At 35.0% G+C, this 17,739-nt stretch overlaps 1 protein-coding gene across 1 annotated transcript; it reads left to right on the top strand.

Annotated features, from left to right (window-relative positions):
• The first annotated feature begins 12,118 nt into the window (after positions 1-12,118).
• On the top strand, positions 12,119-13,736 carry LOC133525820 (uncharacterized). The gene is made up of 3 exons (XM_061862210.1): positions 12,119-12,198; positions 12,606-12,837; positions 13,554-13,736. The coding sequence occupies exons 1-3, from the start codon at positions 12,119-12,121 to the stop codon at positions 13,734-13,736; spliced, it is 495 nt and encodes a 164-aa protein (XP_061718194.1).
• The last annotated feature ends 4,003 nt before the right edge of the window (positions 13,737-17,739 follow it).

Here is a 17,739-nt window from a genome sequence, read left to right as displayed (position 1 = left end):
CCTTGTTCATGAGACTCTTAGCCTTTTTGCCACAGCGGCCATCGATCAGTAAATATTTACACAATAGCATCTTATTACACGTTAAATATTTACATATTAACTAAACAACCCACGCTCATGCAAGCAACCCAATTAAGGCCTGCATTTTCACAAAGCCATTCCCGACTGCAACACATTCCAAAATATGTAAACAACATTAGACCTTATTACCTACATGTAAGCTCCAAAATTTAAGTACAGAATTACCCGGCTCATTTTGAAAATTCGCTCACCTAATTTTTTCTCGCAAAGATACAGAGCAGGATTAAAATAAACTTGGGTACGTGCTGATGGAATAAAATTGTGTTTTCTAATTTTTTTGCGCACTCTCCTGACGGCCATTTTGAATGAGATATTGTTTATGGAAGCGGCTGACACTTCATAAACCATCATTTTACGTGACCCGCATTTTTGCAAACAGATATGCGTGTTAATATTGAACCTACTAATATTAATATAAGTACTTGGACCTTCAATTAAAATTACTATTAACAGGACTATAACCGCAAAAATCCAAGTTCGTCAATTGCAGGCATTTTTGTCCGTCACTCTAATTACGTCCTACGCAGCGGTTTACTCGCGAACGCAAAGCGGCGCGGCGCGGCGCGGGTGAATCAATCCTTTGATACTCGTACCTATGGAAGTGTCCTACGTGGGCGACCTCGTTGCGAACGCGAATGCCGGGCCGCCACGCCGCGCCGCTTCGCGTTCGCGAGTTATTCGCTCACGTAAGCCGCTGCGTTAGTGAGAGTAAAAGAGAAAGATCCCCGCATGCCCTGGCCTGCTGTCATTCGCGCAGGCGTCTCACTCGCTATAATACTTGTGCGGTCAAGTCTGACCGGAATGAAATTATATCATTCTAATATAACTTTGATGTTAGTGCACGTACGAATTGAACTGATCTCAATTCGAACAGATGTAAGATGTAAATGATTGATGGAAAATGAAAATCGAATCTTAATAGTCCAAAATCCCAGACCCGCCACACCTTACTTATTTTCTAAATAATAAAATGTATGGGATAATATAGTGTTAGTAGTTACTGGCCTGTCGGCCAATATAGCAAGTATGCAGACATTAAAAGTACATACTAACATTACATATACAGGGTGATTCATGAGACGTGAGCAGGACTAAGCCTACACAATCAGTAAATGTTAATGAACCGTTCATCATCATATTTAAGTAAAACAATCTCGCTTTATTTCTGTTATTTAACTTTTTGGGAAGGACAAATTTGATAATCTACAATCATGGACACCCTACAACACTTAATTAACAAAGATAAAACCTCTTTAACCGTTATGACAGCAGTTTGATTATGAAGAAAACAAAATGTCACACTGAGTGAGATACGATTTTTCAAAAGTAACCAGACTCCGATGACATTCAATTTGTCACTTGTTATGGATAAAATAAATAGGGTGACCATACATGGCGTAAATAAATTATAAAATTTTTTTTTGAACAGTAAAAAATAAAAGAACCTTAATCTCACAAATACTGGTACGAAACAGTTGCTTATAACTTACTGAATGCTCAAGCTTGATCCTGCTCACGTATCCTGAATCACCCTGTACTATCCCATACATTTTATTCATGAGAAAATAAGTAAGGTGTGGTGGGTCTGGGATCTTACTCTATAAATAGGTAATGTAGGTATATAAATAGTCACGTGACTATTGTTAGCAGCTGTCATTCCGATTTTTTTTTCGTTTAGCGTTTGTCCATGTACGGTAGTCATCGTTGCTAAGCCCCCAGTTATCAATTGTATCTAGAATGATCTGAAAAAAAAATGAAATGATTGAACAAGTGAAAGAGTTTGTGTATCTGGGAACCTTGTTCACTAGGGACGGTAAACATGATGAAGACATTGAAAGGAGAGTGAATGCTGGAAATCGTGTGAATGGGGCACTCAACGCTTTTATGAGCAGCCAGAAGGTGTCGCAAAAAGCACGGTTGGCTGTGCATAGAGGGGTGTTGGTGCCTACACTTATGTATGGTAGCGAAAGTTGGGTATGGCAGAAGAAACATCAGAGTCAAGTGAATGCAGTGGAAATGAGAGCGTTGAGAAGTGTGTGTGGTGTAAAATTACAAGATAGAATTAGGAACAGTGTGATAAGGGAAAAGTGTGGACTGAACGAAGATGTAGTGACAAAAATTGAGAAAGGTATGTTGAGATGGTTTGGACACGTGGAAAGAATGAGTGAAAGAAGGTTAACAAAGAGAGTGTATAAGGGAGAAGTAGAAGAGGGAGTTGGAAGGGGTAGACCTCGGCGGACTTTCTCTGATCAAATCGGGGAAATCCTGAAGAAAGGCCAGGTCAAGAGCACCCTAAACCGACGAGCGTGTATGAGGAATGTCATGAAAGTGAAGGAAGCGAAAGAGGTATGTCAGGATCGTAGCAAGTGGAAATCCGTGGTCTCTGCCTACCCCTTCGGGAAATAGGCGTGATTATATGTATTTATATATGTATGTAAATTCTATTTTTTTTTTCGAATTCTATTTCGTGATAAAACGGTTTTCAGTAACTAAATCTTAACAAATCACTTTGATTTTGGTGTCGATCGCTTCAGCATAATATATTCAAGGTTTATAGGATTCGCTTTAAAAAAAAAATGTTTTGAAAAAAAAAAAAGGAAAACCTATAAACCTAGTTTTTCAATGTGTCAATAACGTACTAAAAAATACATGGAGAATGGGAAATATTTAGAAGTGGAAACACGTTTTCTCTTTTTTCATGGACCATCACGTGATCGTCCAAGGGAAACCACCACCATGACCAAAATTCAAAATTCAAAAATTTACTCTGCAAGTAGGCCTCAAGGGCTCTTTTACAAGTCAATACAACATTTATAGTAACATCATATAGTGACATGAAAAATACATAACAACATTTATAAATACAACAGCCAATACCTGGGTAAACATTACATTATAATAATCTTAAAATAAATAATTAATACAATACAATAGAGATGTATAGTCTCTATGTATAAGGGGTCTAACCATAATATTAAAAGAACGGTAGGTGTGATCAAAATACATTTATTTGGCACAATGAATATAACCTCTTCCAATCTAACTAACCACACGACAGTAGTACGCTTGTCGCTCAGACAAGCAATTATATTGTATCGAGTTCTAACAAAACAAAACGTACTGACCTGCTAATAATACAATCAACGTAACCACTTGTAATTTGCATCGACTGTCATCGTTCGACTGTCATCGTTCGAATGTCACCTACCGAATGCTCGTTCAATATTTAAGATGGAGGGATCGATCACGTGACTCTTCACGTGATCGATCGTTACAAATTCTTTTAATACTATAGTTAGCTTATTTAATCTAGAAAAATGTATTATAATGACAAAATATCTATATAAACTAAACAGTATCCTTACAGCTCGGCCATCCTGCTAGAGCAAGTCCCTTTGCTCACCTACATTTACCATTAGGTTACATTTTAGATTTACTCGTTTCATATCAGTATATTACAAAATAAAGTATTTTAACTAAGCAATACGAATTTCAAAATTCTAAAAGTAAATCTGCAAGTAGACCTCTAGGACTCTTTTACAAGTCAATACAACATTTATAGTAACATCATGTAGTGACATGAAAAAATATAACAACATTTACAAATACAACGGCCAATACCTAGGTAAACATTACATTATAATTATCTTAAAATAAATAATGACTACAGTAAAACAGAGACATATTGTCTCTATGGTAAATAATACATTAAATCTGGAGATGTAAAAGGTCCCCAATGTCAGAGTACTAATACTAATAAGATTTGGAGGTGTACTGTCTCTCCAAGTGTCAACATGAAATCTATACTAAATAAATGAATCACGCCTAGACTGTTAAGCTAGCAGTTTCATAAAGTATACAGCTCACATAACTTAATTTGAATTATAATTTAATTTATTAACGTCTACAAAGCCTAATCGAAAGCATTTATTTTATAACAATAGTGCAATATTCACAAAAAATATCAATTAATCTAAATTACCTATATCCTAGACTATTAGCCATGATGATTACTCAGACCCATTCCATTTGGACTTTCAGTGTCATCGTCCCAATATCATCGTATGTTTTTATTTTTTTACTTTTACTAACTTAACACCCAAGACAAATAAAGATAATAATAAAATAATAATTAATTACGTTTATCATAGTAATATTGCTCAAGTGAATCTCCATATCGAGCTTTCTTGGACAGCATAGTTATTAAAACTTCCGTGTAATCATCACGACTTGGAAATAATTCTACAAGCTTCCTTTTCCACTCTGACCACGTGTATAGGTTAGTGCTGAGACCCTGGTACCAACATTTAGCAAGACCTGTAAGTTTCAGAAGCGTGAAATGTATAATCTCTTTCTCTGCCCACCCGTAAGTCTCAGCACACTCCTCTACTTTTGTAAGCCATGTAGGAATGGTTTGATCTTTCGATATTGGATCGAACTCGAGAATCTTCATCTCTTCAACATCTTTACGATGATTAGAAATTTACTTATAGTATTTTCACCAGATTCATTCAGGTAGTCTACTTACTATCTACGACACGATTGACGCATGGAGAGTGAGAGTACAACCTTTTATGTTTAGAGGTTACACGATAGTCGTCATCAGAACTACTACTATAAACATAGTGCCTCTTTCTCTCCATGCGTCCATACCGTATTGGACTTACATGATGTCGCGGATGCTTATAATTATGCTAGTTGTCTTCATAAGAGGAACTCCACTACCATCCGCAATTTCTTGCGCGCCCGTGCGTCTATGGCGACATGCTTCAACTGCACGGAACATGTCTGGACCCAAATTTGGTGTTCGTGAACGTGGCGCTCTCTCACACCGTAACTCGCAATCATACTCTTCATCATGCAGCAAGTGTTTGCGGCTTTGCCTACCTTTCAGGCTCCCTTCCGCTCCCTCACTTGGCATGGCAGATGATTTAGGCGTTGGACGTTCCCGAATCTCACATTCGTTAACGTCCACTTCCGCGACATTATGATCGGAGCTGCGCTTCTCTCTGCGCCCATTATTGCTGACCTTATCGTCATTTGCGTCCATCACTGAAACTTAGATTTGTTCGGATAATATCATTGTTCATTCAAATTTTTAATCGTCCTTACAAAAATATTACGATGCGGCATTTTGCAACATATGCTTAAAATATGATTAGGTAGAAAACACGTTGTTCTTTTAAAAGAGCTCTATCAGCCGACAGGATACCTTGATTTCAGTTAAGTTTTATTATTAATTTCTAATACCATTAAAACTATAATATTAGCATTTCCAACAAGCTGTAACAGCCCGAAATATCACCCTTGCCAATTTATTAAATTTCATCAAGTCCTGAGAGTTTTCAGGAAGCGACATGTCAGGTCCTTTCTGATAAAACTCTACACTATATAAAATATATTAATTTTAAATCAAGTTTTAGTCGTTTTCAGTAGCCTGAAATATCCTTTGTTGTTTTTATTATATTTGTTTGAGATTTAGAATTTATTCTAGAAACAATCTAGACTAGTATTTTTTTATACATTTTTTTTGTCTGACTATATTTTGTGAAAGTTTTAGTATTAAATTTGATCTATGAATTATATTCATTAGTATTATATAGGGAATAATATTTACAACATCAATAAATTGCTCTGATAATTAGATTAAGATAATTATATGTAATACTGTCTTACTATTCATAACTGCTTGTTGCTAGGCCTACATGAATAAAGTATATTTGAATTGATTGAATTGAATTATCGTTTCAAGCCATTTCTAATGATACCTTACGCAATGTCAAAACATTGGAATTTATCACGAGTTTCAGTCGCCATCAGCAGCCTTAAATATCGTTTCAGGCCGTTATGAATGAATCTCTACACAATATATGAGATTTGAAATTTTAACAAGTTTCAGTTATTTTCAGCAGCATGAAATATCTACACTATATCAAAACTCTAAATTTGCATCAATTATTAGTGTTTTTCGCAGCCTGAAATAACGTCTCAGGCCGCGTCAAAACGGTTTCATTATTTTTCTTATAAAAATCATCTTAATTCCCCTCGTCATGTTACATTAAAATTATCCTAACATCACAAGGTATTTATGTATATAAATCTATTATATAGATTTATTATTGATTTATTTATCATATCGTTTATTTTCTTTATACCAATAATTTGATCACTATTTGAATAAACAACTATTCAATTTGTTCATATAAATGTAAGACGAGCAAACTCAAGCTCACCTAGGGAATTCGAACAATAAAAAAACTAATAAAAAGAACAGGCAAGTTTGCATCATTGCCACACCATCACGCATCTAGCTTTAAGCATAACGTAAAAATATATATTTTCAATAAAAGTACAATAAAAAAAACCATTTTATTGCGAACATCGAACTAGAATAACTATAAAAGACTGACTTGGGCTCAAAAATGACCCCTCGGCTACTGTGCCGAAAACGAATCGACTGTGCGAGTAGTTCGAAAAACTCGCGCGATTTTCTAATGTAAATGTTGATGTCAACTTTAGCCAGTCTTCTCCGACAACACCGTCCTTGAAACGTCGGAGGTAAATTTAAAACTTAAGCGATTAAGTCCCATTTGTATAAGTTAAAGATGTGTAAAAATCGTGAAGGTTTAAATCAGTGAATTGACTGTACTAGGCGGAATTAGACAGCTTTAGTACGACAGCAGCCTTCTGTGGCATAACATGTCAGCCCATACAAAATTATTAATTCAGAAACCTATATCAAATGCCTTATTGTGCGTTTATTGGTACCAAAAATTCAATACAACACAAGAAGAAGAATGAGATTAATTGGTTTGTGTAAGTTTAATTCCTAAACATGATAAATAATTATTTAAATTAACAGACTGTTGTAGACTAATACGCTAAACCAAATGTCGTAACTGTATGTATTAGTTTCATAATAACTCATGCCCTTTTGGGCATACTTTGATACGGGGTGACAGAATGAGATGGCGTTATGCAACATTTTACTTTAAAGGAACTCCAATTACTTGTTCTTATGTAAAATATCAAGTACGGTGCAAATTTCTTGCCGATAAACTTCCTGTTTTATTTATTCAAGTTTCACAAAGGATCGTTACCGGTTTTCTGACTACCGGTTTAAAATTAGGTATAACCGGTTATAGCTGTATTTCGCAATTTTTATCACTAAAGCTTTGATTACAGGTATAATCAATAACGGTACTCATGTCTATTAGTGATTTTGCCATTAGACAACAATATCTGTATTTGACATTTTACCCTTAAAAACCATTACCGGTTATACATGTCAATGTCAATACACTCCTTTATTTGTGACTTCGAAGATGTTGCGCTTTGCGTATTGCTAAATTGTCAGAATATTTCAGACTTAGTACTTTGGCAAGGCTTTTCCTTTGCGAATAAAAATGAAGGACATCGTTACTTAAATAATTTACTTTCAGAAGCAAATAATATTAATCTAGGTACTACTACTACACTTCAGCCAGCTATGCAAAATATTATCACGTGACGTTACAGTATTAGACCTATTTGTTGTGATTTAGTAGTAGTGTCTGATTGACATCTGACCTTTCAAGTACAATGAATGGCGGTATTGAATAAAGGTATTTAATATTGTAAATAGTCTATATATAACGGTAAAAACAAAAGCAAAATCAAAACAATACCTCTAATAGGAATATAGCTATTATTTTTATAGCGGTATTAGTTTGAGAATTTATTTACAGGTATTAAATAAAACCGGTTGCACAATCCCTGACCGGAACAGAAAATTCTTTGGACAAAAATGCTGTTACTTTAAACAGGCAGGCACCAGGTTGATTCACTTGGTTCCCTAGCCAAACACGCGAATTTGTAGCGTACATTTCAAAGAAATTTATTACTATCAGACAGAAAATGGATAAGTGGGACTTGAAGATAAGGTTGTTCTTACGCTTACTTATATTTTTGGTTCTTTCATATGTATTATATTTAAAACAAAACAATATATTCAGTTAAGAATAATATTTCAGATGGCACGTACTGAAAATATCTCGGAGAGTTCAATTGAATCTAGTAACATCCCAACAAAAGGTCGTATGATAAATAGTTAAATAATTTATTAAATTTTAAAATAAAACGTCGTCTCACTTATAATATTTTAACTTCAGGTTTCTTTCCATATTGCGTTGTTGTTTTGTATTATTTACATTTTATTGATACATAACTAAAAACGTATATTAAACTTGGGAAACATTCAACACTGGCATTTTATAAAATGTTGTATGTACTTTCATTGTTCCAAAATACATAATACATATTAACATTACGTTTCAAATTTTGTATGTACCGACATACACTTATAAAGTATAAACATGCCTAATCTTGACAATAAATACGCGTCAAACAATAATTTATATGAATTGGTTCCATCTTAGTAAAATTATTGTAAGATTTGACAACGCCAAAATATTGTAACGCAACAACGGTTTGACGCATAGAATTTTATTATAGGCAATCAAAACTTTTATTGATCAATCACAACTTTTTGTTTAATAGCAGGAATTAGTTTATTGAATATAATTCGAAGCTGCAAGGATATATTCACGGTGAAGGGGTAGCTGTCAGTGTCAGTATGGCTGGTATTTTCTATGGAGAGCGTTGTCTATATATATATTCCGTCGCTGATTGCGAACCAATCAAAACATTATTAAATCAGACCGTTGTAATTGAAATTAATTGTATAATGAAGTAAAAATGAAAATATTCTAATTAAAATGCAACAATCCACCTTAGGTTTTATATTTTACTTATTGGATTTATTGGAAATTAATCCACGCTTCACGCCACCAATCCGGGCTCCACGGTGCCCTACATTTGGCGACAGATGGAGGTGGCGGTAAATTGTCAAAGAGAAACTGTTCCCTCGAAGTGGCAACTACCTTCAGTGATGAGGAAACCGATGCAAGTAGGAGGAGGAAATTATAATTATCTAGTGTAAAATATGTAACTGTTATTTTTGTCCTAACAACTCAGGATCTGTCCTGACAAGCATACGTTTTACTTTTAACGTATGCACTCGTTTAATATTTCTCACGTAAGCTAATTCAGTTTTATGATGTTATTACATTACAATATTTTATTTTTTCGTTTACTATTTTTATTTATTTAGTTGTCTTATAAGCTAACATTATTTAAGTGTGAGCACTAACCTCACATAAAAAAATTATTAGTCAAAATAAGTGGTCAAACATAGACAAACAATATCATCAGTCGTTATGCGTCAGTAATTGTATTCATTGTGCCAGGGCCGATTAATTAACTTTTGCAGGCGGGATAAACGAGTGATTTGTTAAAATACTCGCCTATCCTCACTTCTGAGATATAAGGGGTCTAACCATAATATTAAAAGAACGGTAGGTGTGATCAAAATACATTTATTTGGCACAATGAATATAACCTCTTCCAATCTAACTAACCACACGACAGTAGTACGCTTGTCGCTCAGACAAGCAATTATATTGTATCGAGTTCTAACAAAACAAAACGTACTGACCTGCTAATAATACAATCAACGTAACCACTTGTAATTTGCATCGACTGTCATCGTTCGACTGTCATCGTTCGAATGTCACCTACCGAATGCTCGTTCAATATTTAAGATGGAGGGATCGATCACGTGACTCTTCACGTGATCGATCGTTACAAATTCTTTTAATACTATAGTTAGCTTATTTAATCTAGAAAAATGTATTATAATGACAAAATATCTATATAAACTAAACAGTATCCTTACATATGGTTAAAAACACATTAAATCTGGAGATGTAAAAGGTCCCCAATGTCAGAGTACTAATACTAATAAAATTTGGAGGTGTAAAGTCTCTACAAGTGTCAAAATAAAATTTATACTAAATAAATAAACCGCGTCTGGACTGTTAAACTAGCAGTCTCATAAACTAATGCTACATTCTGTACATAACTAGTATGTACCAAGTCAAGTATATTATACAATAGGACAGAGACGTATAGTCTCCACGGTTAATACATTAAGTTTGGAGATGTATAAGGTCCCCACGGTCTGAGAAAAATAATAATACACAATAATAAGAATTGGAGGTGTAAAGGTTCTCCAAATGTCAAAGAATAAAAAAAATAAAAAATTGTATGAAATACATATTTCACGTCAAGAGACTGTTAAGCTAACAATCTTAAAACTAGTTCTACAGAATACATAACTACTATGTATTTAATATGTCAATGTCATCATCAAAATAACTAAAACATAACAAACATTAATACAGGTTGAACAGCTAGAAACAACAGCGCCATATGCCTCTCCGGGACCACCAGTATAAATAAATAAATAAATATTATAGGACATTATTACACAAATTGACTAAGTCCCACAGTAAGCTCAATAAGGCTTGTGTTGAGGGTACTTAGACAATGATATATATAATATATAAATATTTATAAATACTTAAATACATAGAAAACACCCATGACTCAGGAACAAATATCCATGCTCATCACACGAATAAATGCCCTTACCAGGATTTGAACCCGGGACCATCAGCTTCGTAGGCAGGGTCACTACCCACTAGGCCAAACCGGTCGTCATATAGTTCATATAGGTCAAACCGGTCGGTATACCACGTGGTATACTTCCCTTTTAAGCACATTTAATAATCATTGCCAATAGACCACTTTTTTAAATCGATCGATGCGCAATTGGTACCGAATTTCAAAATATACCTTCACGGTTTACGGTGTTATTTATTTTGTTTCGTATTAGAAATTTAACTGAATACACTTTTCCATATATACAGTCGACGTCAAAGATACGTTTATAATTTTGCACCTTATATAAGTCGAAAAATGTAAACATATCTTTACCAGCCATTGTACAATGTACATTTCATGTTTTGACTTACAAGGTGACACGCTGTTTCAATATTGTCGCTTTTGTTGTGTCTTTGAAACATTCTTTGTTCTGGTAAAAGTGTAGGTATGTATGTATTATATTTTCTTGAAAATACCCGAGAAATAAAAGACGCGAATAAGGTAAAAAGTTAAACAGCGCGTAGGCGTCTTTATTAAGCGCAAGGTAATTTAATTATATAAAGAAATTATTTTCTTATATATCTGATTACGTATTTTTATAAGCTTTTATTTAACTTGCAATGTTTTTTTTATGTAGGTATGGGTCGAATCTTGTATGCTAAATTAGATTCATTGAGCTGAAACTGTTGACTGATGAAAGTTGATTGACAAAGCAGTTATGGTAACATCGAACAGTACCCCTAGTGTAAATAAATTCGATTTCGAAACGTGACGTACGCGTTTGCGTTTAGTCTCATTTTGTATTGGATTTAGAAAGAGTGCGCCAAGCGGGACGTTTTGGAAACTCAAAATCCTATACAAAATGAGACTTAACGCAAACGCGTTCGTCACGTTATGATGTCGATTAAATTTACACTAGGGGTACTGATCTGTACCCCTTGTGTAAAATTTGATAGTGTGATGGTGACGTGACGCGTCTTTTGCGTTAAGTCTCATTTTGTATGGGATTTTGGGTTTCCAAAACGTCCCGCTTGGCGCGCTGTTTCTAAATCCCTTTCAAAATGAGAATTAACGCAAACGCGTACGTCACGTTACGCTATCGAATACATTTACACTAGGGGTTCTGAGAATAGCCATAGGAACTCTGTGATAAAACAACGCAACCTAATTGTGTTTAGTTGCCTGTTGCAAGGAAAGTACAGTCAGCAATAAAAGCTTGTATGAAAAATAAAATTTTGACAAACAAAACTTATTTAAATTGAAAATTTAACTGTAGTTAAATGTTACTTTAATATTTAAATAAATGCATGTATGCGTATGTAGCAGCATGATGTATGATTATGCAATAAATACTATTTATTGTATTTTATGTCATAACGAATAAACAAACCAATCTACCATCAGCTTCGCTGGCTACCAATGTAGTCATATCAATTGACCTAGGTTTGCTGGATGACTAGGTAATCTAGGTATATCGAAAACGGGAATATTCATGAGCGACCACGACAAAGCCACTCGGTGTCCGCATCCGAACCAAACGGGAACTGATTGCATAATGCAAGTTGATCTACGGTAGGTATTCGTTTCAATTATTACCACTGTGAAATATCGCTGATAGAGAGCAAAAAGATAATGAAAACTATCAGATAAATAAACAAAAAAATATATTTTAGGGACATTCTTAAACAAATTGACTAAGTGCCACGGTAAACCCAAGAAGGCTTGTGTTGTGGGTACTCAGACAACGATATATAAGACAAATACTTAAATAGATAGGAAACATTCATGACTCAGGATTTTCAGGAACAAATATCTGTGCTCATCACACAAATACATGCCCTTACCGGAGTTCGGATCTTGGACAATCGGCTGCATAGGCAGGGCTACCCACTAGGGCAGACCGGTCGTCAAATAAATATTCATAGATAAATAGTAAATAGTCAATTAAATATAAATATTATAGAACATTATTCACAAAGGTCGCTAAGCGACCTACGCATCCAATACAACAATGCCTTCAGGGCACTGTTGCGGTTGCCTCGCTGGTGCTGCGCGTCCGGGATGTTCGCGGATGCGCGCATAGACGGGTTCCAGGCCATCATGCGCGCGCGCTGCGTGGCCGCGCTGCGGCGCCTGCGGGGCAGCCGCAACAGTCTCCTGGCAATTATAGCTGACAGGCTTGACAGTCAGCTTCTTGTGCACTGGACCAGGGTACACTCAGTGGTAGCTACATACACATGACTCACATGAGTGAATGTAGTTATTACTAGTGTATGTGCCTGGCTCCAATTTAAACCCTAAAATATTGTAAGTTTAATTTATTTCAATAATAATTTAATATATTTTTTTAGATTAAGTCAAACTAACACTGTATGGACCAAGGTCTGAAATAAATGATTTTTATTTTATTTTTATTATTATTTATTACACAAATTGACTAAACCCATTCACAGTAAGCTCAACAAGGCTTGTGTAGCCCACAACACAGTAGTATAATACTTAAGAAGAATTCTAAGTTGCAATTTTTCCATGCAAACGGTCTCTGATTCCTCCCTGGATTTTTAACCTAGAGCAATGGTTTTTTCAAATAAGATCAATATCATCAATATCTGTGCCACTATGTGTTGCTTTTTTAGACTAACAGGGGTCTTGTGTGACCCAAAAATGCCAATGAAAACTAAAGGCGAGTCATATAAAACTGCCGTTAGGCCAGTTCTACTATACGGTAGTGAAACGTGGGCTACGAAGCAAATACACGAGCAAAAACTACACACTACTGAAATGCGTATGCTTCGTTGGGCAGGAGGAGTTACCCTTAAAGATAAAGTCCGAAATGAATACATTCGGGACACCTTCAAAGTGGCACCAGTTACCGAGAAGCTAAAGGAATCCAGACTAAGGTGGTTCGGACATATTATGATGCGTAGACCCGAAAATCACGTAGTGAAGAAGTGCCTATCTATGCAGTAGCAAAGGGAAGAAGGGGCAGGCCAGTAACTACCTGGCTGACGAATGTCCGAAGAGATATGAAGAAGTTGGGCCTGTCCAGTGACGACGCTTATCAGCGATCAAAGTGGCGCCTCAAGATTAGGAAAGCCGACCCCGCGTAACGGGATAAGAGGAAAAAGGAGAAGACAGCGCCTCGAAAATCGCAAAAACGGCTCAATTGAATTGACTGCAAGAAAAGGTGCAGTATACAAATATGACAACAAACCAAAAAATCAAAACATAGCGGCATAGATTATCTATGCCGCTATGTTTTTATGTGTATTATGTGGCGTACATTCCGAAACCCCGAGTTGCAAACGTCTAATTAATTACAGTTCATGTTACCGTTAAAAATAATACATGGATATTTACTTTTATTGAAGGGAAGTAGATCACTGTACGCTATCGATATCGGTTTGGCGAGGTATTTAGCAATTTGACAATGACAAATTGAAAGCTTATTGCTCATAAGTCTTTAGTTTTTTTTTTATGGCTGTTACTTTGGAAAGAGATTTTAAATTCTTAATCAATTAATATTCAATTTCAACAACAAAAATAGGCATGATTATAAAATACACAGTCGTGTTAGTGCTACATAATTGTGATCGTCATCGAACCCGTTTACGCTCATATCTGCTTTCACGACATCCAGCCATCGCTTGGTCTACCATCTATCACAAAATTAAAAAAAAATCCTGATCACCGATAAAATTTTACCGTGTATAAAGATATTTAAATAAATAAATAAATATTACAGGACATTATTACACAAATTGACTAAGTCCCACAGTAAGCTCAATAAAGCTTGTGTTGAGGGTACTTAGACAATGATATATATAATATAGAAATATTTATAAATAAATATAAATAAATAAATATTATAAGACATTATTACACAAACTGACTAAGCCCCACAGTAAGCTCAAGAAGGCTTGTGTTGTGATTACTCAGACAACGATATATATAATATATAAATATGTATAAATACTTAAATACATAGAAAACACCCAAGACTCAGGAACAAATATCCGTGCTTATCACACAAATAAATGTCCTTACCAGGATTTGAACCCGGGACCATCGGCTTCATAGGCAGGGTCACTACCCACTAGGCCAGACTGGTCGTCTAAATACTTAGATACATAGGAAACACCCATGACTCAGGAACAAATATCCATGCTCATCACATGAATAAATGCCCTTACCAGGATTTGAACCCGGGACCATCGCCTCCGTAGGCAGGGTCACTACCCACTAGGCCAAACTAGTCGTCGTCATAGTTATACGGAGTGAAGCTAAATTAAATGGTGTAATAACGTTGTGTATCAAATTTGTAACATAAACCGTTTCACCTACGAGTATAATCAGATTTTTCAATTCAACTGAATCTGCCTAAATTAGATCATGAAGATTGACGCAGAATTAAAAAGCCATTCGCAGTAAAGCCTAAATTCAGACGGACATATCTGACATGCCTTCATTAATTCATAAAATCCGGGAATAATTATTGGTTTTATGAACTTGACTGGAACTGCTGGCATGTATTTTGAATTGATCACAGAGCATAGAATAGATTCTTCTTGCCCCACAAGGTCGAAGGCATACAATTATGTACATATATACATATGTACAGCGGTGGTATCAGTGGCACTGCGTAAAAAGTAAACCCAAAATAATGATGACAGCTAATACACAGTGCGTGGGTAATCATTAACTCCTTTATTCATAAAACTTACTAACGTCTTACAGTCTGTTAAATGTTGTCTCTTTCTAACAAACAAAAATATCAATATGACGGATAAAGACAAAGCATTGTCAACGTTATATATTTGTTGGGTTTGACAAACGATTGTGAATGACGGCATCAAATCTAACTTGCAGTGCTCAAGTCATTTACGTACTCCGAGAACATGGCGTTCGCAACATTGCCGAAATATCGTGAACATGCTACAACTTTACATGGGGCATACCTCGAGATAACCTGTACTTGTAATATAGCGAGTATGTAAGATATAAAGTTAGGAGTATACGTACGGAAAAATATGCCACTCTAAAATACAACTTTACTTAGAGGACAAATCATTAAATATTTTGATTTGTGTTTTTAATTAGTCATACTTTAGTCATACTTCTATATACTAGTGACTATGTGAACTGCTCCATAAGCTTAAAAAAAAATAAAAAAAATACTTCGTTGTGTCATTTGTCACAGCGAACTCACATAATCATAAATAAGTGTCATAGACCCTACTGGCACTTAAGTCCATTTTGCCAATTTCCACCATTTTGAACATTTTCCAAAAAACAAAAAGATTGAAAAATTATATCTAACTACCGGACTTAAAAAATTTCATTAGAATCGATTGAGAAATGCGACCTCCAGAGGAGAACATCCGGACATACTAAAGCAATTGTGAGTACAAGCTGAAACGACTGATGTCCTGTATCTGTCTGTCTGTACAGGACGTAAACCATTGCAGATCTACTTTTTATATGACACCTATATCAGTTTTCTCTAAAATAGTTTTCATGAGGGCCAAGCTATCCCGACCTGGGAATGACGTACCAGTTTACGAGCCAGACTTTATCGTAGGTATTTCATTCAATATAACTGCCGTGGCGAACTCGCACAGAATTGTTTATTTTGAAATTACGGACGTGCTTCGAATATCCAGAAACTATAATCGTTCACGTCATATTTCACGAAAGGGAAAATTGTATCTGGAGTTATTTTCTCGCGTGAGAAATCACTATTACTTGAAGCTAAAACGTAGTCACATTAAGGCACCCAAATTTAAGGGCCTATAGAAGGTGCCCACGAGGAACCCCGAGAGATTTTAACCACGCATTTCTGAGGCCAAGAGAAGGAAAAAATGTTAAATGAGTTTAGGCCCATTTCACAAAAAGACATTTTTTTTGTTCATTTTTATCCACTCACATGACTCCGATTTTAACGAAAGGTGCCCTGAATTGCTCTGCCATTTCGCAGATACGACGGCACAGTGTCGTGATATCTTTAAAAATCGATAACTTTGCTTCTGCTTAAGCATTTGGAATAATTCTTTCGGTTTTATAATGGTAAAGAAACAAATAAATTTATTTTCTTACTTTAGCTATTTGCTGTTATAATAAAAATAATTATTAAAAATTCACGAAGTTTACCCAAAGGAATAATTTCCGAGTTATAGTAGAAAACTATTTTTAATAAAAAATCTAAATCGATAACATATCTTTTTTTTGTATTCAATTTAAAGAAGGCTTAATAAGCTTTTAATTGATACTAAAAACCTTGACAGCTCACCTATAAAATTGCAGAGTAAAACTGATTCAAATTCTGATAAGGAACTTTCGAATTGCTCCACCTGGCGTGTAACTATGTGCTATGTTCGTGATTTTTTTGTGGCTAATTTAGACACTGAAGTACAAAAATATAGTAAAAGACTGTTTAAGACACTAATTACCTTGAAATAAAATACATAATTTATGTAATTATCACAATGATAGTGGCTTTATAACTTAAAATAACAAAAGAGTATTTACATACCTACTAAACTTTGGTGTTTTTAAAACGGCCGATCACCAACAACCGAACTAACTTATAACTACACTAACACGTATAATATATACACCATAACATACACTTTACAACAAATTAAGCACAATAAGCAAATAGTAACTATTAACACATGAAATTATACTGATTACAAACGTAAATAAACAAACAAACTGACCTGCGCCATGTCACAAACAAAGATGGCTACCTATTTCGGTCGGAGACACAACAGTCGCGCGGTGCAGATGTTCAACAGAAATAGGAACTTTTAACACATTCACTGCCAGACGAAAAACGGCAAGCTACCCCAGGATCCGGGCAATATAGCAAAGAAATATTAGTAAATAGAAATTATAAGTAAGTAGTAACAAACACCCCAAAACGCGTATGCAACGTCTAGTGTACCACATGCCTTACGATTTACAGAAATGCTTTAAGCAACCAGAGTTGCTGTGTTTGTACTTACAATTTTCCGTCACATGGTTTGTTCGCTAATCCTGGATAATACACAGTGATTTAATGCATTTTATTGTTTATTAATGTAATTTAATAATCGAACTATTTAATGACTA

Source organism: Cydia pomonella, chromosome 15 (genome assembly GCF_033807575.1).
Source record: "Cydia pomonella isolate Wapato2018A chromosome 15, ilCydPomo1, whole genome shotgun sequence".
NCBI lineage: Eukaryota > Metazoa > Arthropoda > Insecta > Lepidoptera > Tortricidae > Cydia > Cydia pomonella.
This window is presented reverse-complemented; position numbering and strand designations above follow the sequence as displayed.